Genomic DNA, 25111 nt, shown 5'->3' with positions numbered 1-25111 from the left:
CATATTTTGGAAAGAGAAACTTAGACGAAATCCATGTCATTCATTATTTTTTTTAATTGCTGAAAACAGCAATGCAAATATCCTCAGACAAGCAATTTTAAACTGACTGCCTAGTTCCAGCTTTAATTTTTTGCACTGTCAGGTTTGCCTGGTTAGAATACCGGTAGGGAGAAATATTTTCCAGAATAAACTTAACTTCTCACGTAGTTATTACTGAAACAAGGTAATTGCTAAGAGGTATGTATATGGGGTTTTTGAGTGAAACACACAATAAACACACCCTCTCCTCTTCCAGCTTTGTATCTCTGAAGTGGTCCTTTCCTGAGATGGCAGAAGGACATCCAGTCACTGAAAGGAGCTGGAAGGCTGCTGAGGGTAAATACCATGTCTGGAAGTCTGCCGCTGCTGCTGCAGAGCACTGCCAAAGGGAGACCGAACAGAAAAGCAATCAAAACCTACCAATAGGCATCACTTCTTTGATGCAGCCAAACTGTTCATGAATGAGTAGTGGTGAGCTGTAGTACCGTCGAAATCCCTTCGGCTGGAGGGAGAAAAAGCAAAAACAAGTGAAGTGCATTGCTGCCTTGATTGATGTAGTAGAAATAGCCTCAGCTCTTTGGTCAAAGGTGTAACAGTGTGGTGAGGCCAGAAATTTGCCTCCTGCTGTTCAGTCAGGAGGGGTTTATAGATCAGGGATTCATTTGATTATTCTCCTGGAAAAAAACCCAATTATTTCCCATATTTAAGTGGAAGGAGAGGCTCATTTTCAGCTCCTCCTTTTCTTTTGTCTTACACAAAAGCAGCACTAATCAATTGCAGCAGAACCGCTGAATCGTTAAGAGGTTCTGGGAACTTTCCTTCTCCCTGTCTTCTCATGTAGCATGAATTTGCATTGTTTTGTATTTGCTAAACATGTGACTATCCTTCCCCATCCTGATTCCAAACCCTCACATTCTCACATATGCACTTGTGAAATCCAAGGAATTTCTGAATTCCTTGGGTTTCACAAGGTTTGTAGCTTTTCTATAGGTTTTTCTAAGGTCTTCTGTTGACTGACTGAAGCTTTCACAGCCTTTTTTTTGTCTTGTAAGGTCAAAAATCTCCCCAAGATGTCACTAGATATACCCTCAGTGTTCATTTGTAGAGAAATGCACTATAAAAACTACAGCTGTACCATTAAATAACACCACAATATGGCAAATAATGGTGCCCTATGCCACTCTGAACCCCATTCTTAGAAGGTTAAACATTTCCTGTTAGCTATTTACTATGTCAATGCAGGCAAATGCTTAGTGCCCAAAATGAAGGTGCTAGCATCTTTGTAAATGCCCCTCAAGGCAATAGAAATTCACAAATGATCTCTAAGATTTCTAATGTCTGCAGGCTGTGAGGAACTTCTAGTCACAGTGCAATGTGGAAAAGACTCATGGAGATGTGCATATTTTCCATATCCTCTGTGCATTGTACATCACACCCTGATAGACAGCTAGCTCTTTAGCTAATGAGCTGCAGTATAGACTGAGAAACAGTGAGAGGACTGATAGATGTTTTTTTAGAGGAATAAATTCCAGATTCTCCAGCCTTGGTTTAATCCCAAACTAAATTCAGACAGGACATGAGCTCATAAAACTTCTGTGACATTGCTGGACAACTTTCTGCTGTCAATTTGGTCTCTACTTTTCTGGGTTTTTTTGGTAAACTAGTGACCACAAGAACTGAGGTTGGAATCAAGAAATGCATGCATCAATTAACATGATCTAATATTTGGTTTGTCCAGGGCTTGCAATGAGGCCATTCACAGACCAACTTCCTATACAAGAATGTCTCACACTAGAACTATGATTATGGTTTAAATGCAAAAAGACTTGCTTCAGGGATGTAAACAACAATAACTTTCACTGAACACTCTTGGAGAGAAAGATCTTTCCAGTGAAAGGTAGGTTTTGTAACCCTTTTGAAGTCAATGCTTGCATTTTTTCATCATTGTCTCAAACACAGTGTACTGCCATTGCCTATCATGAGATTTTGCTGCTCAGAAGGTCACTCAGGCACTAAGGTGGTATGTTCATACAGAGGCAGGTTCTTCCCAACCTCTCCTACTGAAAGATTGCTTCAAACTTTGTAGTGTCTCACCGCGAAATAACCTTTATTTTTCTTTTTAAGATGAATTATGGTTTTTCTTCAGGCCCTAACAGCAGAAAGAGCAATAAAATAAAATCTGAAGAATTTTTCATTTGTTAAATTCTACTGAAATATTTTGATTAATTTATAGCATTCCTTGAGAGATTTACACTACAGTAAGCACAGTTTAAGACAAGGAACTTAATCCTGTTTTTTAGTGATTAATTTATAGCATTCCTTGAGAGACTTACACTACAGTAAGCACAGTTTAAGTCAAGGGACTTAATCCTGTTTTTTAACTAAATTTGGTTTCTGTATTTTCACATCCACAAAGCACACCAGATTCATGTTTTGTTTTTGTTCAGGTTCCTGAGTACTAGCAAGTGCCCAAATTGATAATGGGTAACAGGGCATCACCTGACTTTACTTCTCCTGCCTCAGTAAAGTGATCTGGTGTCAGTTCTGCTAATGCACCAGCTAAATGACAGCTGGGGGTCAGGCACACAAAGAAAGTGGCTCCAGCACAAGCTGGTGCCTCCCACTCTGCTTGCTGCCTTGAGCTGCTCACTTACCAGCTTGCCCATGCAACGCTGTTGTCCGATACTGTCTGCACACTTGTGGTGAATGCTCATCTTACAAGCCTTACAGCGTAGTCCGTGCTTAGCATTTGTCCCTGTGAAATGCATGGAAATGATTTAATCAGACAAAATCAATAGTTTCCATGCATTTAACGAGTGACCTGAAAGAACTGATAGTCAGTTGCAGTAGAGCAAATATTGACAGCATTCCTTGCCTTACCTACTCTTTCAAACACACATTTATATATGCATTTTCTTTACAGACTCTCCATTTTAGGCATTTCTCCCCCAGGCTCTTTCCTAGGCTACTGCTGCCTTTATAAATATATATATATATAGGATCATGCTCTGCTATATGATGGTCTTATCAGAGATATCTCTGCCTCATGAACATCAAGCAAAATCCCTTTGCTATTTTGAAAGGTGTTGGCATGAGAGCTGTACATGGCTGAGGGAGCCACTGAAGGAACACCCAGGCTCTGGAGCTGCCCTGGAGAGCCAGACCAACAGTTGAGGCCCAGGTTTTGTGTGTGAGAGGTAGCTCCAGGGGTGTGTGAGAGGGCTAAGCCATCTACCTTGCCACTTTTTGTGTGTGAGAGGTAGCTCCAGGGATGTGTGAGAGGGCTAAGCCTTGCCATTGCCCACCCATGTGCCCAGGGACTGCGGCTCCCACCTCCCTGGGCCAGTACTCAGAGTGTGCAGGAAGTGCTCCTTGCTTGTCCCTGAGTGGGGCAGTGAGGATGCCGTGAGGATGCCATGGGTCTGACCTTGCTCTCCCTTCACTGGCAGTGGAAAAGTTCTGTGTGACAAGTAGGGGAGCTCCAGGAGAAATTTTACCTTAGAGAAGCAGACTTCTCCCACTTGGGCAACCGTAGCTCTGCATTATCGTCAGTGTGGACCTACTCTTAAATGACAGACCCAAGTCTTTTTTGCTTCCAGGGAGGAACAGTCACTCTTATTCATACAACCATAATAATTCCTAAACTATGCAGAAGTAGTGATGCTGCAGCAACTCTTTTATCCCCACAGGACTGTATAAATGGTATGAGTAAACAACATAGTTATCATCTACCGTTGAGTGAGTAAGAAACGAGGTAGTAAAAAACCCTAAAAAACCTCTTGACATTTTAACCAGCCCTCATTACTCAGACATGACAGGAATATTAGTCAGAAGGATCCTACATCTGAAAGTACTCATGTAGCTCTTGGTTATTTGAGTAGTCAATGTGATGTATACGTTGCCAACTTCATTCAGTGAAACACTATGTCTGAAAGAAGCCCTTCAGAAAAGGGCTCATCAAGTTGGTGCCAAAAGCCAAGCCTTGAGAGGACCACTTTCAGGGGAAGAAGTGCCTGAAATGGCCACTTTCAAGCCAGATAAAGCAGGCTGAAGTAGCTGTGGGTGGTTGCAGTGAGCTAGGTTCAGATGTTTCACCTGTGTGCTGCTTGTAGGATGAGGAACCAGCACCTTCCCTGCCTTCCTATTGAGACTGCTGGAGAGATGGAGAATGAATGGGATTGAGTGTGGGGTGTGCCCCAAGGATTTCCACAGAGTGGGGTCAGTGCCTGCTCCTACCTTGTTGCCTGCCTGGCCCATTACAGCTCCCTCTTTGATGTGCAGACATCTAGCCTCATTTCTGGGGTCTTTTTTTCCCTAGCAAACACAAGATTTACTAGAAGAACACATTCCTGTTTGGTTGGTTTCTTTTTCCTGCATGGTTGCATTTGGATTAGTGTGCTGTGAGGATTTTTTCAGTTATAGTTTCTTTTCAATTACATGCTCAAGCCAATATTGACTGCTGCGGTTTGGTGTATGTGTTACTGATGATGAAATGCTGAATCACCCTTCCTGGTGATCAACAACTGACACTGAGAAAACAGGACTTCCTCCACAATTTCTTATTATTAGGATGAAATGAAAAAAGAAAATGACATCATACTTTGCCTATACAACATGTCAGTGCTTACACTGGGTCTAATTCTCCTCTCACACAGGTCTGTACTGGCATAAGTCTTAAGTGCTGTAGCCAGTTACTTCTAAGATTCAGCTGGGGAAAGCCAGGCTGTCTCAAAGTCCTTTCTGCTGGCTGTTTGTTTTACATTCTTCCAGCCATTTTACTGTTAAGATTACAAGGTGGATATTGGTCCTTACACGTTATAACCGTGTGATCACAGAAGATACCCATTTGTCAATATAACTGTGCATCCAAATTGTGTGCAAAATGAATGCAGAAGTACCTGTGCTGCTTTCAAAAATCAAATTCTAACTTCTTCAGAACATAAATCTGTGCTCATGTGAAAATGACTAAGACCATCAGTTACAAGAGAACATTATATTTCTATTGCTGAATGCCATTTGTTACCTGTGGGTAGCTAAGTAGCAGCTTCAAAGAGAGGAAAAGTATTTCAGTCACACACTTGAGTCTACAAGAAGTAAATCAAACTGAAAGTCTCAATAACTACCAAAAGCTCCAATATTCAGTTTATTGTCATTTATAACTACTTGATTTACTGTGGGACTAGGCATTTTGGAAAAAAATGTGCATGTCTCTCCCTGCTTCCCACTGAGGAATAACTAAGGGGTTTAGAGAAGAAGCATTTATGCTGTATTTACACTTAACCACCATATCTCAAGCTCTGAAAATGGCATATGTACAAGACATATCTTTTTCCCCCCAGGATAATTCTTTCTTCTTCAGTTTCTTATCCTCATTGCACTAAATCAAAACACCTCAGAGAACCATGCCTAAGATATTTCAAAACTGCGTGTCGGGGATTAGACAACTACATATTGGCAATATATCTGACCCAAAAGTTCTTGAGGTTCAGGACTGAGGCATAACCACAGCTCTTATGGAGAAGGGATCACATTCAGTATAGAAGTAAATGAGACTAGGGTTTGATCTGTTTTTTGGCCTCCTGTTTATGCAAGCAGTTGCCTGAATGGGGCTGGGTTTGGAAGGCATCCTGGTAGTTTGAAATAGTGAAAAAGCAGGCAGAACGTGGATGTTGCAAAAAAGTTATTTAAAGCCGAGTGAGTACAGTGAGAGTTCCAGTCATGTACCGGTATAAGACAACTATTTCATTATGCCTAAAGTAGTGGCATAGGATATAGCAATGTGTTGAAACACTATTTGCCAATAAATTCCCCCAGAGGGCATAAGAAATTTAGGAATTTGGTCTGAACATACATTAAATAGCACAAAATAAGTGGTATTAATGACTCATAAAAGTAAAAAAAAACTGACAATGGCAAAGATAGAAATAGTAATAATAACAGCAATAGCAGCAACACAATAGGGCAGACTATCTGAGGAGAATTTGTATTATTTCATTTCACTGCCATAGGGTACCAGGGCTTGATTGAAGTTGAAAGCCTCTCTGTGGTATGCTTATTCCCACTGGGTTAATCTTTCTGTAGACGGAAAGATGGGGAAGAATAAGGAGAGAGTTCATATTTGAGATGGTTACAGCAGTGTCTGGAGGGTGCAGTGTTCCTGCAGAATTAGTGAAGTCTAGGGTGCTAAAACACTCTTCTCAGGGACTTCTGCTGAACACATCCTCATGACCTGCAAGCCCGATCATTGCTTTCTTGTTTGATTCCTGTCCCCCTAAGCAGCTGACAGCTTGATTGCAGCCTATTGTTTATTCCCACTAGCAGATATTCCCCTACACCAACTTTAAAGCACAGCTGGAAGCTACTGGTATACAGTACTCACTGATATGTCTTAGCCCACCTGGAATAATTTCCATTTCTGGTGGATCAGAAATACAGGATCTAAAGGCTTACCAATTAAGTTAAACTTGGAGTAACCTAACTACTTTTTCATTCAAAGGGAGAGTAGACTAACAGCTTTGATGGACTCTTATTTTATTACCTTCAAGAAGTGATTATCCCTCCTACCCTCTTTTCCAAAGACCCTTATTAAGGTTACTCAAGCCTATTATTAAATACTGAGCAGGCCAGGGCACAGGTTCTGCTCAGTCACTTTTTGATTGCAATCTAGGGATGTGACTGTCACTATTTTTATTCAAGGCACACTACTTCATCCCCTAGGCAGGGTGTACAATTTTCGATGAATGGGAAGTTCTATTTAAAAATTCCTATTTACTTTCTTTGGTCAGAGTGTGTCCTTAAGTATCATCTCTTGAGTGCCACATTAGCCTTACTCCAAATACAAAGTGATGGATAGCCTCATGAGCTTTCCTGTGGGCTCACTGTCTTTGTCTCTTGCCAAAATTTGAATGGGATGGCTCCCATTTGAGGGTAAAACTGTCAGAGGTTTCACTAAAACTCTTTTGGCCTAGATGCTGGCACTTAAGCTGTAAAAACTGCAAAACTTCTAAAACTGGGGGTTTAGAATAGAAAGTACTAGATGTGTTTAGCTGACTTAGAATGTCCATGAACATAACTGGCAATGGAGTAATGAACATCATATAGGGAAAAAACCACAGATATTTGCACAAAGGTCCTCTGTGTCCTATTCGTTAAAGTATCATTATCTCAGAGTCTGTTAAGGCTGTAGGTGGTCCTTTTGCAAAAAAATAAAAGCAAAACTGACAAAAGAAACAGTATTTCACTGGAAGCAAATAAGGAAATTTCATGTCAGAATACCTGAGTAGCTCTTAAATAAACTTATAAATGAGGTTCTGCCCAGTCATTTTCTTCAGATACCAGCTAATGTATCCAGGCACCTGGCACTGGAAGGATGCATTGTTTTGAGAAGGAGGTCATGTTTAATAACACCTTGCTAGAAATACTCTATGACTGGGTCAGCTCCCATTTGAATATCTAAACCAGTGGCTAGGTTTTCCAGAACAGTCACGGAAAATTGAATCTTAAACTGTTCTGATATGACCTTAAATACCACTAAAAGGACACACTGGATCACTTTTTGTAAATCTAAGCCTTTTTTGGAGGAAGCCTAAATGGAAACAGAACACCTCAATATAGGTGAATGGAAAGATTTGGAGGCAGAGAAAGACAGAGGAGACAGGGCAGAATTTGTTTCCAACTCTTTATACCTGTCTTGCCTATAAAAATAATGTAGTAACTACTGTGCATTTCAGGAAAGTGACATTTATCCTAAGGAATGCAAATGAGAATTTGCTTGTCACAAACATGAAAAAAGAACCTGTATCATCCTCTTGGCCAACACAGCTATGGCTGCAGCACTGTTGTTCCAAGATTCAACATAAAATTAATAGCTAGAGAGGGAAAACAAACCCTACAGCCTGGAGAAATTTCAAAGAAAACTGCAAATGTTAGTAACAACATGATGTTATGCTGACTGTATAAAGATAACTATATTAGGCACTTACACGAAAGTGGAGAAAGAAAAAAAGGAAAGGATAAAAAGATTCCGGTCTATAAAAGAGAGAAGGAAGAAGGCAAAGAGACACAGAGAGGCTGTCACCTCCAGCTAATCCAGCTATGACCCGACCAACATTTTTTATCATTCCAGCTGAGAGGAACATGCCAGTCAGAAATTGTTTTGATTTAAAGCTTTCAAAAATAAATACATTTAAAATTACATATTTTCCATAAAACTTCAGCTTCTGCTGTGGGAGGCAGATAAAAATAATGACTGCCTTGCCCCTTTCTCCCCAGACACATTTGCAATTGTCACCCGAAAGCTGCATCCATGCCAAAATTTATGGGAAATAGAGAATTTTAAGCAAGCTAGGCCAGCATTGTAGCAGCAAAAGGTTTAGGATGTCACCTAGAAGGAGAAAGTTTCTGAAATGGCACTGGTGCCCCTGCAGTCATCTCAAAACCTTTGTGCAACCTTCTCTCATGCCTACTTCTTAATTTTTAATTAATTGGTTTTGCGTAAAAGCTCTGATGCTGAAAGGGATGACTATTTTTAAAAATCTCTCTACAGCTACTTCCTGCCCCTGTAGCTGGCTGCTGCTGGACAAAGCACCCTCCTCCTTCCTCTGCTCTATCTCAATCAATAGTTAGGAGCAGATCAGAGAAGGGCATTTTCTATGCAGGACATCCACATCTTTAAAGTTAAAAATCTTGAGTCTCATTCCTCCAAATCATTAGGTTTGTAAGGATGAGTGGGGCAATCTTTTCTTGCCCTTCCTTGGCCTTCAGCCTTCCTGAGTGCCTCCTGCCACTTTGGGAACTACCCCTTTTCTCTGTCCTAATACCTGGCACGCTTCTGCTTCTTTTTCTTAACTTGGTGCTACCCCATCACTTGCCCCAGCTGACATAGCAGATAGGACAGAGGTGGAGATCCTCAGCTGGCCATCAGGTGAGCTATAAATCAAATCCTGAACCCAGATTTCCCCAGGCACCCCAAACGGCTGACCACTGGAAGTCATTGCCATCTGGTGCCCAACTGATAATTCAAGTTGATGGAGACAGAGTTGCCAGGTGCATTGACTGATACAGAAATATCCACCTCACATAAAATTACCAATACTATTAGCAATCCTTCAATTACACTTTCCACTGCTAAATACAGGACTAGATGGATTGTTCAAAAAAGCCATAAAAAGAGGACATAATTATTTTGTGATTTGCTGCATATTGTTCCTAACTGGCTCACATAAAATGTATTTTGGCACTTCTTGACACTGTTATTTTGACTATTCAAAAGTATCAGTTTCCCTTTCATAAGGAGATGAAATTGAACTTTAGGAGTAACCTTCTCTTTTGACCTGACTAGATAGTCTTCACTCATTTGAACACTATGACAAAGGCAGTCTATGCATGAATAATGGACGTATAGAATGAAAAAGTTCCAAACACACAGAGAAAACTAGGCAAAAATCTTATTTACGCATTTTTTCATGAATAATAGCAGCATGGGATTGATTTCAAAGGTTTTACTCTTTATTAAGAGGATGTTTTTTGTATTGGGTTGGTTTGGTTGTTTGGGGCTTTTTTACAGTTAAATCTGCCAGATCAAAATGTACAGTTTTGGGTGGGTTAAAACAGTAGCTTCTTGGGATGGTGGTACACTGTACAGGGACTAGAGGAGGAAAACCCTGCATTTGGGACTAAGCTGCCAGGTCTGGACCTGACACCTTGTCTGGCAGAAGTGTCTTGTTCTCCTGTGTAGGTATAAACCAAACAGGGAGTGGATAGAAGCTGGGACTTGTATATATTCTTTAGAATAGGACTTGATATCCAATCATGGTATCTATCCTGCCAAATTAATAAATTTTGGATTATATGTCACACTGAGAGGTGTGGGTCCATTTGAGTACCTACACCAGTTTCTCCATAACAATATCCAATGTTTAAATAGCAAGAAAAGTTGCCTTGCACGTAGGCAGGCTATAAAACAGTGCATAAAATTAGAACTGACTTCCTAGTGACATAGTTTTCTTTAGAAATGACATGCTGAGAAAAAAAATGAGGCAGTAATAGGCATGTTTTTTGCAAGGCTGTTATAGAGATGAAAAATATCCCTACTAAAATAAAGTCTTTTTAAAAGTTGGCCACAAGAGGTTTTTTTGCAATGCACTTTTCACATATTCAGCAGCTTTGCTATAAAAGTCTGTCCCTGAAAGGAAATATCCACCTCCATACTTCTTAAAATATCATCTCAGGTTTTTGATCATCTAAATGTTAATTAAGATGCTAGAATGCCATGGTAAATAAACTAACAGCTATTATCGAAAGTAAAAGTCCTGGTCCTCTAAACATGATAAATCATATCAAATGTTCTTTGCTCTGAACAAACTGGTCCTGATACCTCAATACCTACTTTTCTAGACAATTTTCTAGACTGATGAGCCTATGCTTGTAGGTCTTTGCACCAGGCTGTGCTTTGCTGAGAAGGAAAATAACTCAGAGAACATAGGCATAGACTTGTCTATGGGAGGTGATGCTGAACTGCTTCAGAGATGATGGTACCAGAGCTGAACAGGACAAGGGAACATGAAGAAATTAACTTGGTATGTTGTCCCAAATGAGGACAACCAGAGATCAATGGCTAATCTTGTTCTTAGTAATATTAGCAAACACATTGTATTCAGTAACTCTTCTTGAGATGATGAAAGTCAGATTTCAAACAGGATCTTCATGTTGGCAAGCTCAGGCTCTTTGCACCTTTGTTCTTACATGTGTTAAAATGTAAAGTCAACCAGTTACAGCCTTTTTTTTCTGTGTTTTGAAATGCTTTGAAAAAGCAGTTGAATTTTGTAGGGCCACTTATATGTGCTAAAACCTTTAACTTTCAAGGGCCTTGTACCATTATAGAGGAGCTGAAAAACACAAAACCAGTATCTGAATAAAACTTATGCTATGAAATGAAAATCAGGGCTATGAGCCTGCTGAAAATGTGGGAAAAGAGTTACAGAACAAAAGAACAATGTTCTCAGCAAAGAGATTTCATACCCTCTCTGGTCTGCTAGTGGATTTTTAACATTGCTTGTTGCTTATTTAGCTCCATAACCTATGGGCTTCAAATGCAAGGCTGCCATTTGCCAGAAGATCAGGACAATCAATTAGAACTATAAAAAGCCCCATGATATGCAAATAGCCAGTTGCTCTCTGGCCTTCTGCTGTTTCAAACATACTGAGGGTTTTGGCTCTTTCCTGCTGCAGCAAAAACATTCCCTCATCAGCACAACCTCTCAGTGTTGCTCCAAATCTGTCTTAGAACAAACTGACTGGCAGTGCCAGCAGCAATGGGTCTTGCACATGAAATGCTGAAGTGTGACTTACCATGACCACAATTCCTCTCCCTCTCTCTTTGGCCCATTTCACAGTAGCTAGTGATGGAGATGGAAAGGAGAGTAACAGAAGGTAACTACATGTGGCTCCACCTGAAATCTAGTGCATGGTCAGGATCTGGCCACAGGTTTCTCCTCCAAAGCAATTCCTCCCTTGGATCACACTTGGCTAACCAGGACTTCTTCAGAAGCTACAGGTGTAATTGACAGCATGATTTGTTTGGACTAGAGATAATTCAGGGCACCATTGTAAGTAACTGGGTAGTTATACCAGTTTGGTGGGATCAGTTTTCAGGGAACTTATTTCCACAGTTAGTCACACTGTGTTTCTCCCTTTCAGAATTTTACAAAACACATTTTATAACAAAGTGTATTTCAGTTTCTTTCCCACGTGGTAAATACAGGAAAACAATCAAATTAAACCTTTCACACCAAGTGCAGGTTTTTGTTGTCGGTTTCTTGGATTTTGTTTTTTTTGGTTTTTTTCCCCTCAGAAATGGTTACTGATTGCAGTGAAATCAAACAGGTTAGGAGTAAAAACACTTTGCTACTGTCATCTGCTCAAAGTGGCATTCACTGTTACAATCTCAGAGAATTTATTACTTGATGCATAGCAGTGCTGACCTAAAGCACACCTACAGATACACTTCTGTGTGGTGTATATTGTTGTTTAAATGAATAAGAAAAACTTCTGTCAAATGATTGTACAGTTGTTTAGGCAGCTCAGCAAAGCAAAAAGAATATTACCTGCCTCAGGGTCAACCTGTGAAAAAATACAGACATTAAGCTAACATTTCACTCTGTTTCTAAATATTTAAATCATGAAACCTAAACCACCAAAAGTGGTTCTAAGATTTTGTCTATCAATAGCAATAATTCAATGCATCTCTCATAAACTGTCCATGGCTAGAAAGTATTTATATTATAAATTCACCTTGGATTCAAGTAGGAATAAGCCAAGCCCACTCAAGCCACAGGTTTTCACATCTACACATGTGGTTTGCACCAGCATAACTATGTGGTTTGTTGTCCGAAAGCCTTAACTAAGATTGACCATAATTGTGCTACCACTATCAGAGATAAGGAAACCCATAGGGGTAGCTTGGCAGCTGTATGTCTGTTGTAACATTGTACAGTGTACAATGATATAACATATAGCAAAAATCCAGCAAAATTCATCAGATAACCTTGCTTTCAGCAAAGTGGTTCCCAGTGCAAGAGAAGCCATTGGTGGGATGTCACTAAAGGCATGATTTGGAGGGGAACAGAAGAACAAAAAGGCAGATCAGCGTGTCAGAAGGCACTGGCACATAGCTGGATGTCACTAATGGAGAACTGAGTCAATACACATATTCTGATTTAGGAGCTGCCATAGGCAAAACCCAGCTGAAATTGTGAACACAAACAAGCAGCTGATAACCATATGCAAGTGCATCAGTGAATATAAGAAATCGGACTCCTGAACTCTCAGACAGGAGACTGCTACTTGCAAGCTGCAACTACTATTGGCTGCTTGGAAATACTGAAACACTTTGACTAAACAAAAACAAGGCATCTCTAATCCTCCAGTTAATAGTCAGGAGACTGACCCACTAGATAAACAGCTGTTCATGGGCTGCTCTTATGCACATGCATTATTTAGACTGGAGGAACTGGGAGCATGGTTTCCAGAAAGAAGATCTGCTGCCAAGAAATGAGTTCCTGAAAGCAGGAAGTGGTCTCAGAAAGCAGAAGGAGGCCCAGAAAGAAGGTTTCCAGAAAGAAGATCTGCTGCCAAGAGATGAGTTCCTGAAAGCAAGAAGTGGTCTCAGAAAGCAGGAGGCCCAGAAAGAAGCTGAAGATCCTGGCCCAGGGAGAGGTCTGGAAAATGGGGGAAGATCATGGACAAAAGGAAGCCATGGACATCAGTGCCAGGGACTGTGAGCAGTGACACCTGAGATGGGTAACTGCAAGCAGTATTACAGCAGGAACAAACTTAACTTCCTGCCCAACCTGCCCAGGCTAGCAGTGACTCCCTTGAAAGGAAAGGGACACCTAGGAAATAAAATGCTGGTGCAGAAGGAGGGAGTGAGTGTGAGAAAAGATAAGAAAGGCAAAATATGTAATGTCATTGTTTCTTCAATAAAACCTGGTATCCAGATCCTCTCCACATTGGAATTTATGCTGTCTCACCCTTGGCAAGAGCTCAAGATAATTTTTGATTCTTTGATTAAGAATCAGTCCAGATGGGTCATTTTGAAAGAGCATCTGTGAGAGACACACTCAAACCCCATCAACATCTTAATCATTGAATTTTCTGTTGCTCTTCAGAAGAATGTCTGTTTTTTTCAACTAACAAGGAGTTTGTTGCCCTTGGATAATACCATTAAGCAGCTCAGTCTGCCCGGGTGTGTCAATAGCTTGTTATGGTAAACAACTACTCATCAGAGACTATTGTTTATCTGTGACTCTCCAAGAGAAACCATCCTGTGTCCTCCCTTCTGGTGACATTTGACACATTATCCTCAGTGACTGGTTTTAGCTGGGGTAGAATTAATTTTCTTCACAGTAGATGGTAAGGGGCTATGCTTTGGATTTGTGCTGAAAACAGTGTAGACAACACAGGAATATTTTAGCTACTGCTGAACAGTTCTTCCCCAGAGTCAAGGACTTTTCTATCACTCATACCATCCTGCCAACAAGCAAACTGGGAGTGGACAAAGAGTCAGAAGGGGACACAGTCAGGACAGTTGACCCCAACTGACCAAAGGGATATGCCATGCCACATGGTGTGATACTCAGTAACAAAACAAGGGGAAGATGGAGGTGGAGGGTGTGGGGGTGTGCTGCTCAGGGACTAATTGGGCATCAGTCAGTGAGTAGTGAGCAATAGTTTCCATTTAAACCACAACACTCATCTAGAGGTTGTTAATGAAAAATAGACTTCCATTCTCAGCTGTATTAAGAGACTAGATCTAGCAAAACAGACCAGACACCTTGGTGTAACCTCTCCATATTGCTACAAACACTGTAACACAGACAACATATCACCTTGCAGCTGTAAATAGATGTGCAGATAAACACCTGATGATGTAAATATGTTGTGCCTGGGCTTACAGAGGAAGGAGAAGTGGTGGAATAAAATAAGGCTGCACATAGCAGCCTCTTATTTCATGCCCATTGATGATGGAGCATTGATGATGGATCTCTGTAAGCACCCAGCAATGTTAAAAATTCTTCTCCATGCTTCACAAAAAAAACCCCAGGGCAGCACTCTTTCTGGGGAGTTTCATGTGACACAGATCTTGCGATATGAAGGATTGCTACACTTCTGGTAGCTGCAGCTAGAAAAACAGACAGTGTTAGCACTGCAAATACAAGTTCCCTGATCAACACACCCAGTCCTCATTTGGAGGGATCTTCCTGTGCACTAAAGCTATAGCCTTTCTTCTGTGATTTCTCTAGAAAGCCAAACAGGAACATATTGACTATGATGTTGTAGCTCATATTGGCTCAGGGATTATACCAGCCATATGCCACTTCCTCTCTTGGCTGTGAAAATGAAATTGTTGCAGGGAGCGGAGGAAAGTCACAGCTACCCTTTTTTTTTTTTTCTTTTGTTTTACCCTGCTTTCTTTTTTGCTTCCAATCCTTCTATTAAACAGGAAATAATCTAGTGGTCAAAACAAAATATTTCAGTATTTTCAAGATCACTCCCTGAATGTTATAAAGGAAACTACAATGTAATCACAATTTTCAACTCCAGAGCTTGTCTTTAGAATCAGAAGTCAGGACCCATGTGTTTGCAGCATCCTTCAGCATGTAAGATAAACTTATGTCAAAGAGGAAAACAGTTATAGATTGTGTATACCTGGAAAACTAAAAATTAGGCAATTTAGAGAAGATAATTGGTGAAGTTACAGTTACTCACATTCCTGTTCCTACACAAAGCATGTGATTCTCCATATAAGCCTCATTGCTCGCTAAGATATCCTTCTATAGTAAGGACAGCAGCAAGCAACTATGGGTAGGCATTTTACTCTACATGATGGCAGTGCTCTATTTCTTGCAAAAGCATTTCTGCTAATTGCCTCATTTTAAGGCTTCTGCAACTCATAGTAAGGTGAAACTACTAATAATTTAACTTCTAGATAATGCTTTTGTCAGCTATGCAGCAATATAATTATGCACATAGCAGTGATACTCTGGTAGACGAAGACTAAATAGAAAATTAATGTTTTTACAAGGTCAGCTTCAAAAAGATGTATTTAATTTGCTTATCTGTAAACACCCAGTGTCTCACATGAGCTCAGAAAAAGTACATAGCAGGACATAAAAAACCCACTGTAATCTGCTTCATCCCTAGGTTAAACCTTAAGCTTACCATTATGTTCTTTGCTAGGGCTGATCTCAGGGGCAATGACCACTACTGAGTAGAGTGGTGTATTTTAATGTAGTATTTGGTTGAAAATCATCATGGCTGGCATCACATTAAGGTACTGATTGTAGATGTGCTGGAAATTTTTATTGTTTTCCATCTAATTAAACAGCAAATGTTGGTCAATATTTTTAAAGGCTCTTTTGACTGAGGATTAACTGCAATTTCATATTAATAGCAATTTCCCGAAAATTACAGTGAGCTTGAAAATTATCTAGCAACAAATGTGAAACATGTTTGATGCTGTTCAAGGACAAATTAGAATTTTAAATATATTTCCACCCTCTTTTCTCAGCTAAGCAGTTCCTGATTATCCAATTTACTGATAACATTCTTGCCTCATCTCAGAGGAGGAAGCCCTCCCAGAGGATAAACAGACTAAATATTTGCTTTCGATATTTGCTTTAAAGTATGTTTAACTCTTTGTTACCAAAGAAAGATAATAATTTAATGCAGGCATAATATGTGGCCCCCTGTAGGTTCTCTACAAATGTGGGGCTGTATTAATTAGATACTATTTGTCGCATTTATCAAAAAATAAGAGTATCAGTAGATGGAGAACACCTATACTGCGTATACCATATGTGCTTCTACTCTTTCCATCTGTTCATCTCCATGTTATTTATTTCAATAGACAAACTATCCACTGTTTGGAAATTCTGGAAAGCCCAGATGGCATTACCTATAACTGACTAGTCTGTAACTAACACTTAACTGCATACTGTAGAGTTTAGTTAATGTAGTACTTCATATTTTCAGAAGGCTCTTCTTACAGGACTCCTCTCAAAAGAGGGAAGGCCCTCACTTATGAAGACTTATTAACTTCAAGAAAGAAATTGTAGGAGAACTCAGGTTCAATTTCAAGCTTATAGAGTAAAATTATTGTTTTGCATCAATTGTTTGCAGATATACATTAAAAAAATACAGTGTTTTTGTTTGCCCTAAACCCTACTATAGCAGGTCAGAGATAACTTAAGCAATTCTCACTCACATTTATTCTCAAAAGTGCTAGAAGATTTAGGTGCCCAGAGCCATTTGTCATCATCTGAAGCAAGAACCTGTCTCCTAAATCCAAGGATGAATTCAGTGGAGGGAAGGAGGACATTGTAGCCCTCTGCTAGACCTGCTCCATGAGCTCCATATCTCTCTTGTACATACTGAGGAGCCCAGAATTAGACACAGCACTCCAGGTGAGGCCTCATCAGAGCTGAATAGAGGGGTAGGATCACCTCCCTTGATCTGCTGGCAATGCTCTTCCTAATGCACCCCAGGACACCATTTGTCTTCTTGGCTGCAAGGGCACACTGTTGGCTCATGGACAGCTTGTTGTCCACCAGGATTCCCAGACCACCAGGACCCTCGGATCCTTTTCTGCAGAGCTGCTTTCCAGAAGGTTAGCCCCCAGCCTGTACTGGTACACGGGGTTATTCCTCCAAAGGTTCTGGACCCTGCACAGGCCTTTGTTGAACTTCATGAGCCTCCTCTCCACACAACTCTCCAGCCTGTCCATGTCTCACTGGATGGCAATACAGCACTCTGGGGTATCAACCATTCCTCCTGGATTTGTATTGTCAGCTAAATTGTTGAGGGTTCGCTCCCTCCCTTCACCCAGGTCATGGATGGATTAGTTGAACAAAACAGGACGCAGCACTGACCTCTGGGTAACACAGCTAGCTATAGGCCTCCTACTAGAATCTTTGTTACAGATCCAACTCTATGAGAGTTGCCATTCAGCAGTTCTCAATCCACCTAAATGTCCACTCATCTAATCCACACTTCCTGAGTTTGCCTATGAGGATGTTACGGGAGACAGTGTCAAAAGCCTTGATGAAGTCAAGGTAGACAACATCCACTGCTCTCCCTTCATCTACCCAGCCAGTCATACCAACATAGAAGGCTATCAGATTGGTCAGGCATGACTTCATTATTTTTCCTCACAATCAAAATGAGGTTGGATTCAGCTACTCTTGAAAACTTCCTTCCATAGTAAAACTCTTAATAATATACAACATTCACACACACACAATTTTATACCGTAATAGTAATCACCTGCAAAATAGAAGTGGGAAGGCTTGGCTGTGGCTGCACAAGCCCTTTGGAGAGGTGAACCTGAAGCTGCTGCCACAGGCTGCTCCAGGAGTTTCTCCTCCTCACTGGCAGCTCTTTACCCTTTTCTACAAGGAACAACTCCCATACTGATGCAGTGGCAACACAAGTCTCTTCCCCCAAGGTCATCTGGGTTGGGAGATGCTAGAGAGACTGGGAGTGACTGGGTGAACACAAAATGAATAACATTATCTTTTCCTTTATCATAAAAATAACTTATTTTCTTTTTTTTTTCTTAATGAGCTCTGTCCAAAGAGTCCTCCAAACTACTATAGCCCTGGAAAAACAGCTTCACTTACAGTCATGCTTCCAGGAATACTTCTACTTTGACCAGTTGCCAAACAGTGATGATCAATCTGTGACTGTTTATTGCATCCTCGTATACCTGGATAATGCTGAATAAAGGCAGGCTTGGATAAACCAGAATGCCTACTTAATGAAGTGAGCTTAAAAAAAGTCAAGCATATTCTTTATGAGGGAGCTGATCAGACTGGAGGCAGAAAGCACTGTGTCATAGTTCCTGTGAAATTTTGCTATATTTAATAAACATCCACATAAATTACAGTTATATAAACACTTCCTCAAACTATGGCATTTTTCCAGTACTTATTAGTCGCAGTTACTGATAGTCTAAGAGAAGAGGCTCAGATGCAGCAACTAATGAAAAGAGAGACGATAGCTCCAATCCAGACCTTTTTCTTTATTCCTGCATTTGAAAAGCTGGGCCAATTTACCAGCTTCGAGCCTAGCTTTATGGAGAATGTTCCAGTAGAGCTCTGGGGATAAAAGCGGTTGAAATTTCTAGTGGCCAAAACCGCACAATGAAAAAAGAAACACAGGATGATTTTAAAAGATGTGATGAGAAAGAATTATTCATAGTACTTTTTTGGCTATTTGAAACTCCAGAATGACGGGCTAAACCAGAACAGACGGTGATAGGAGTGAGTCAATGCTGAAGGGACAGCACAATTTCACTGCTTAAGCACTGTTGATTAACAGACTGAAAGTAAACTATGCTAGAAGTATGTTTTGGTTTTATCTTTTTCCGTACTTGTTTATTTTCTACAGGCTTTTCTGACTGGAACCCGGTTACTTCCCTGAGAAGGCAGGTACTGAGTTATTTACCTCCAGAGCTGCAAAGATCTGGAGAATTTGCATCCAAACCAGAAACTTGGTTGCCCTGAGAACAACTATAAATACACAAATCTCGGGTACCTTTGCCAGTGATGGCATGATGCAGAAGGTCCTGGTTTTGACTGTGATTGGACACTGCAGACCACAATTTGGTCTGGTCTTTCTGAAAGTTTGTGGCCCTCTAGCATGTCTTTCCAGACAAACACTCTTAACAGGTATGTCAATAAAACAGGTGTCTGGTTAAAATTCTGTGCCAGACTTAAGGTTAAGCCTGGAATGAAATAGCTAAGCACACTTTTGAAACACAAAGAAACATACAATGATGTTGTTCTAAACGATGAGCTGTTTCTATAAAACACAGCTTGAAAGGATTGGCTTTAAAGTAATCTATTTTTAAAAGCAAAGTCCCTTACTTTTTTTGCTGCATTACTTATATTTGACTTAGATAGGAATACATTAATTGCATGTAATATGCTTGGAATGTGTGGAAAATAACATTTTTTCCATGTGAATCAGCACAGGAAATGATCTGCAAATGAGTGAAATGTTTAGAAGTCTACAGATGGAGTTTTTTCCTAAAAAAATGCATGTTTTTCAACTGTAGAGTACTGACATCATATTTTCTTGAAGAGTAATATATCACAGAGATGACTGATGACACACCAGAGACTGAAGAAGAGCAAGAACTTGCTTCTGATCAGCATAGTTTAGGACTGCAATGTAATGCAACATTAATTTAATAGTTTCTGTCTTTGCTGGTGCCAGGCAGTTTTGCCTCCCTCAATCTGCCATTGCCAAAGCTTATCACATTCTTGCTAAACACAGAAAATGGTAGGTAAAACAAAGCAAACTCAGAGGTGTTCTGACTTGATTTTCTTTTCACTGTGATGTAAAATAACAACCAAAAAAACCCAGTGTCTTCTAAATGATGATCTAGTGATACATTACACAAGAGACTTTGATTTTCCAATCTTTCCCTTCCAGGGTGAGATATTAAAATAGCAATAAATACTACTAAGAACAGGAAATGAATGGTTTTCTAAGAGACATACTGTGAGAGGATGCTTAAGTGTGGGTATGTTTAGGAAAATATGTAACCCACCATGGAGCTGAAACCTCAGTCCTAAACAAACCAGCACTTGGCACTCACAGCAGCAGAACAGTGAGTGGGAGAGAAGAGTACAGAGTCTGCTCCAACATGCTATTGATTTGCTCTGAAATTACGTGAATTATTACTGTAGAATTCAATATTGGAATTGATGATTTTACTGGAGTATTTGATACCGTGACAAAACATCCTCCATGCACTCCTCAAAGCTCCCTTGAATCTGAAATTTCCTCCCTTATTTCATTTGACAGAAAACTATTGCTTCTGTATCATATTTTTCTTTTGTTTACTAAGGTGGAACTTGAGTCCCAGTCTACTGCAGTTATTAGGAACGTTCGACTCTTGCCTGTAATGTGAGAGATGAAACACTATTAATATTGTTTTTTCTTTTTTGAAATCAAATCAATAAACAGTTTCTTTTGAACATGTTGCATTGCACTCTGGGATGCATGAAAAACATTTGAAAGAGTAAATCTGCATTACACTGATTGTAGTAAACATTGTCCTCTGAATGGTGAAACCAATTACATGTATTTGGTCTTTATCTTCTGACTGTATTTCTGCCAAATGAACAAAAAGGCACATGTGCTGCATCCCAAAGGCTTATATGTGGCTCATAGTGCCCAACAGTCAAGGAGAGATGATTCACATGTTTTTTTGTAGAAAGATAATATCTTGATTTCCTTTGCTTTAATTTTGCTGTGAAAAGAGCAGCACAGGGAGTCTGCTGCCTTTCCTCTAAGTGTCCTGTTCAGTCTGAAGCTACAGACAGATTCTGCCACGTGAGTGAGACCGAAGCGCGTACTGCATGTTCATGCTATGCACAGTTAATCACGCTGCCCTGTACCAAACAGAGCTTCTTAGTTCATAGATCAGAGAGCCTTTTAAGGTGAACCTGGAATCTTTCTTGGTAGCAAAATTGAAACCATCTAAAGTCAAGACAGGATTTTCCTGGACTCTTTCACCCAGTCTTCAAAATATGTATATGCCTTTGCGTTTATTCTCATCAATAAGGAATTTAAAGCCATAGACTCATTACTCTTCAATGTTACTGCCTGTGAAAAATGCAAATAGAGAACAAATAGGCTCCACGTTGCAAGCATAAATTCAGAGTCCCCGAACAGAAGCGAAGATTTTTCAATCTGCCTTTGGGAGAAGACTTGACAGGGTTTCCTGAAAACCTGCCTGTTTTGCTTCACTATTCCCATAACCAACAGCTGCACAACTTATATGGATTAATTGAACTGCAAACAGTAACATCTAGATCTCCCATGCTGCTTAAAATACATGACTGCAGTAAGGATCAAAGAGAGAAGATTACAGGAATAGAGAAGATGTGTGTCTGTAAGAATCAGGGCATCTAGACTCTAAAGCATTGTGAGGTAAAACTCTTATCATCTTTTCTGCCTTACCTCCAAGCAGAGATGAGCTGGAGGAGGTCACAGCAATGCACCTGACTCAGACTGCCACCAGACAAAATACGTTGCATTAGGTTCTTCAGCAATTATAAAAAGCTTCTTTATCTAATGAAGTGGATAAGATACAGAACAGAAAAGCGAAGCCCTCAGAGGACAGAAAAGAACAGAAAAAATTCAGAAGGCAGGTGGGGTTAAAGCTGATGCTTTGAAGCTTAGAGCTATGCTTCACGACTTTCCTATCCCAGGCAGACACAGATTGCCCAGCAAAGGAGAAGGGCATGGGTGTTTATGAACTGGATTTACTCCTTGCAAAGTTTGCTGCCAGTAATGATTCATCTTGAGCAGAACTGTTTTGAAACACTATAGCTGAGTGGCACAGATTTGTGATGATACTAATCTCCACACAACTTCACAAGAAGCTGCCAGAAATGCAAAGAACTTATATTTGCAGTATATATTTGTGAAACTAAATTTTGATAGAACATCCATCCTCATTACAGAAGGAGACAAGTTCTGGGCCTGTTTCCATATATAAAGTTATTCCAACTGACTATTCTTACAGACTTCTTTTGAATTTCTGGACTGTGAATTTCCCTGATACTGATGCTTTACACCTTCTCCCTTTCACTTATTCTACCACTTCAAGTAGAAAAAAATGTAAAAGACTGGAAAATAGCACCAAAAATTTAAACACAAAAATTTGGGATTAAAATTCCTCTGTTTCTTTGGAATCAGTACAGATGTGATGAAGAGAGGATGAAATTTAATTATGGAACCAGGATTGTCTTGCATCAGATTTAATGTTCTGTAGACAGCAGCCTTTTCCAAAGAACGTGAGTTCATCACACAAGTGAGGAATACCAAGCACACTCATCTGAAAATGTTGAGCAATCCTATCAGCATCTTGTAAGAACTTACCATACTGTTACCTGAAAGGCAGTGACTTCCATGCCAAGGGACATGAGCTTCTTACAGGAAGCTAGAAAAATTACATACAATATTTTGCACTCAAAAACCTGTACTACTTCTACATGAAGCTAAACCACTAACTCCTTGTCCTACCTAAAAAATTGGAAATTGTGTCCCTCACTTTCACACTGGTAAACTGCCACTGAGGTTATTCCTGATCAACTGTGCTGGAACAACTAGATGCTAAGTAAGCAGGAAGACCAAATTATGTGCACAACACCCTAGACAAGGATGTGAATTTGTAGGATCAGATTTCTGAACAGCAACTCCTACAGCTGCCAGCAGTGCTGACCATGTATATTTTACACCTCCAGCCACTTGCCACCACTTCTTTCCTGCCTCTCCTTGCACTGCTCCATAGATGATCTGCATGGAGGCTCTTTTTAGGTCTTCACACTGCACTGAAAGTTACCTTACAAGCAGGGCTCACTGGAGTTTTTCATTCCACACTGTAGAGAATAATAAATTATTAGCTCCTCTGTGTCTGACAGTCAGTCAGTCCCTGGCAGGAACTTACATATTCATGGTAGTTTCAGAGAGCAGACTGGCCTACCTTTCAAAGGTATAAAGTTAGTGTGAGGTTTTGTGTGGAGCAGGGATCAGGTAGACAAATCCCAAGAAAGTCTGTAGTGTGAATTCAGCTTTTATATTTGTTCTGTTGACCTGGTCTCCCAAAATGTGTGTCCTAAACAGTCAACACACACACACACAAACAGATCAGAGCCTACCACCCAGCAGATGCTACTTCTTGTCACTTAGGAGTCATGTGAGACAGCTGGAGGAGGTAGGTATGGTCACTACAGTACAAAGGAAGTGGGGACAATGCAATGTGTGAGGGCAGACACAAGGAGCAAGAGAGTTAGAATTACTACTGTGGAAAAGAGTGAGGATAGCAGACCCAAATTTGCAAGATGGATTTTTGCTGTTTCTAGTGTAACATGCAACAGAACTTGTGTTTGGTGCTCAGTAAAACCTGAATGACAGAGAAATTTGACTCCAGCTGAGTTCTTCACCTGTAATTTGTGATAACAGTGTCTATAAGGCAAGATAGCTGTCAACAAACATAGAACTTGTGTTAGCCTGTGGTAGATGTAACGTAAGCCCAGAACCTCTCTGCATGAATATTCTCAAGTAGACATCAAAGAAGTTATGGAAAGGTCATCCTACAAGTTCTCCACTCACACAGATTTATAAAAATGTTTCTTACCAACAATCATGTGGTTGCAGACATCACAGAAGGTGGGTTTTTTGAAGATGTGCTCCTGGAAGATGTGAGTCTTGTTGTTTTCTGACACCTGCTGGGCTCTGGTGGGTGAGGACGCCTGGCTCTCTGAGTTGGGGAGCTGCCCAGTGCTTGTGCTCACCTCAGGCATCAAGTCTACTTGCAATTTTACATCACTATTAGTCCTCTGGAAGAAATTGTCCGCACTTTTACTCCGCAAGCTTTTTGTCTTGAAGGAGAGTGATCGCTTCAGTTTCTGCAGCTGCAACAAATAAGCCAGTTACAATGATGACTTTTTCTACTTAAGAAACAATGCTAGGCTCCTGTTTTCGAGGTGTGTTGTTGCCAAGTGAACCTGTGATCCACTGGCAGATCTTAAACCACCTGAACCAACTGAAAATTGACTTTAGAATTTAACAAGCAATTTCAGGGCAAAGGAAACAGATCCTAATCAGAAAACAAACCTCTTTCATATGCTTTCTGATAGACAATAAACTTGATAGACCTAATGAACGCTTCTATTGGTCTTCAGTTTCAGGTATGACAGCAAAGAGGTACTGCTGAGAGTTGTATGCATTGAAGAATATATCCTTTGTATTCAAGCATGAGGGAACTTAAGGGTATTATTCATCCCCTAACTGTACTTAAGCAGCCTGTAAGGCCATTATAGGAATGACTTTAGAGTGGCAGTAGATGAGTGAATTCAGTAAACATATTTGATACACTGAAATTTCTGGAATTTGGCAGAAACAGAGATTATTTGAAGTTTTGACTGAAAAAAATCCTTTTTTTTTTTTAAAGAAAAGAAGGCTAAGAAGCAGTAACAGTGTAATTAACTAGCCAATTGATAGTTAATGCATTAGTTAATACTAGCTAACACACATTTACATATATTCTTGTACTGTGTATTGATTATCGGACTGTTAAGCACCACAATAAGACAATGCTAACTTGGAGCTGTTAACTTAAACTCTTTACCCATAAACTGTCTTGTGCCATATCACCAATCCTTTTATACTTCACTCACCTCTTCCCTGCCCCCTCCCTCCCTGACCCCTCTCCCTTCCCCCCCCAGTTTTATATAAGGCTGAGAAGGGCTCTAGGTGGGGCTCAGAAGCTACCAGGACATCAGCCACATAAATTTGTTGGTTTATCAACTCCAACAGCCCACAAGTAAAGGCCATGTAAAAGGAAAGCCAGCTCTGTGTCTACTTAATGTTTGGTCTCTGAAGTGCAATACCTCAGTATCACCTTTCACTCAGCATTATTCTAACCACTGCAAAATAATTTCAATCACTGCTGCTATTCTCTGGGTGACTGTGATGTAACAACTGAAATTTT

At 40.2% G+C, this 25111-nt stretch overlaps 1 protein-coding gene across 1 annotated transcript in view; it reads right to left on the bottom strand.

Moving 5' to 3' along the window:
- The window catches only part of STAC (SH3 and cysteine rich domain), a gene marked incomplete at both ends in the record, with an annotated part of 29593 nt that extends 5561 nt beyond the window's left edge, over positions 1-24032 (bottom strand). Inside the window, 3 exons of the mRNA XM_009073759.1 lie at positions 460-541; positions 2694-2794; positions 23756-24032. Of these exons, the coding sequence (XP_009072007.1) occupies positions 460-541; positions 2694-2794; positions 23756-24032 (460 nt within the window). The remainder of the gene's footprint in view (positions 1-459; positions 542-2693; positions 2795-23755) is intronic.
- Positions 24033-25111: the final 1079 nt, after the last annotated feature.

This window comes from Acanthisitta chloris, unplaced genomic scaffold (assembly GCF_000695815.1).
Source record: "Acanthisitta chloris isolate BGI_N310 unplaced genomic scaffold, ASM69581v1 scaffold604, whole genome shotgun sequence".
Lineage (NCBI taxonomy): Eukaryota > Metazoa > Chordata > Aves > Passeriformes > Acanthisittidae > Acanthisitta > Acanthisitta chloris.
The sequence above is the reverse complement of the archived record's forward strand: the minus strand, read 5'-3'. Positions and strand labels throughout refer to the sequence as shown.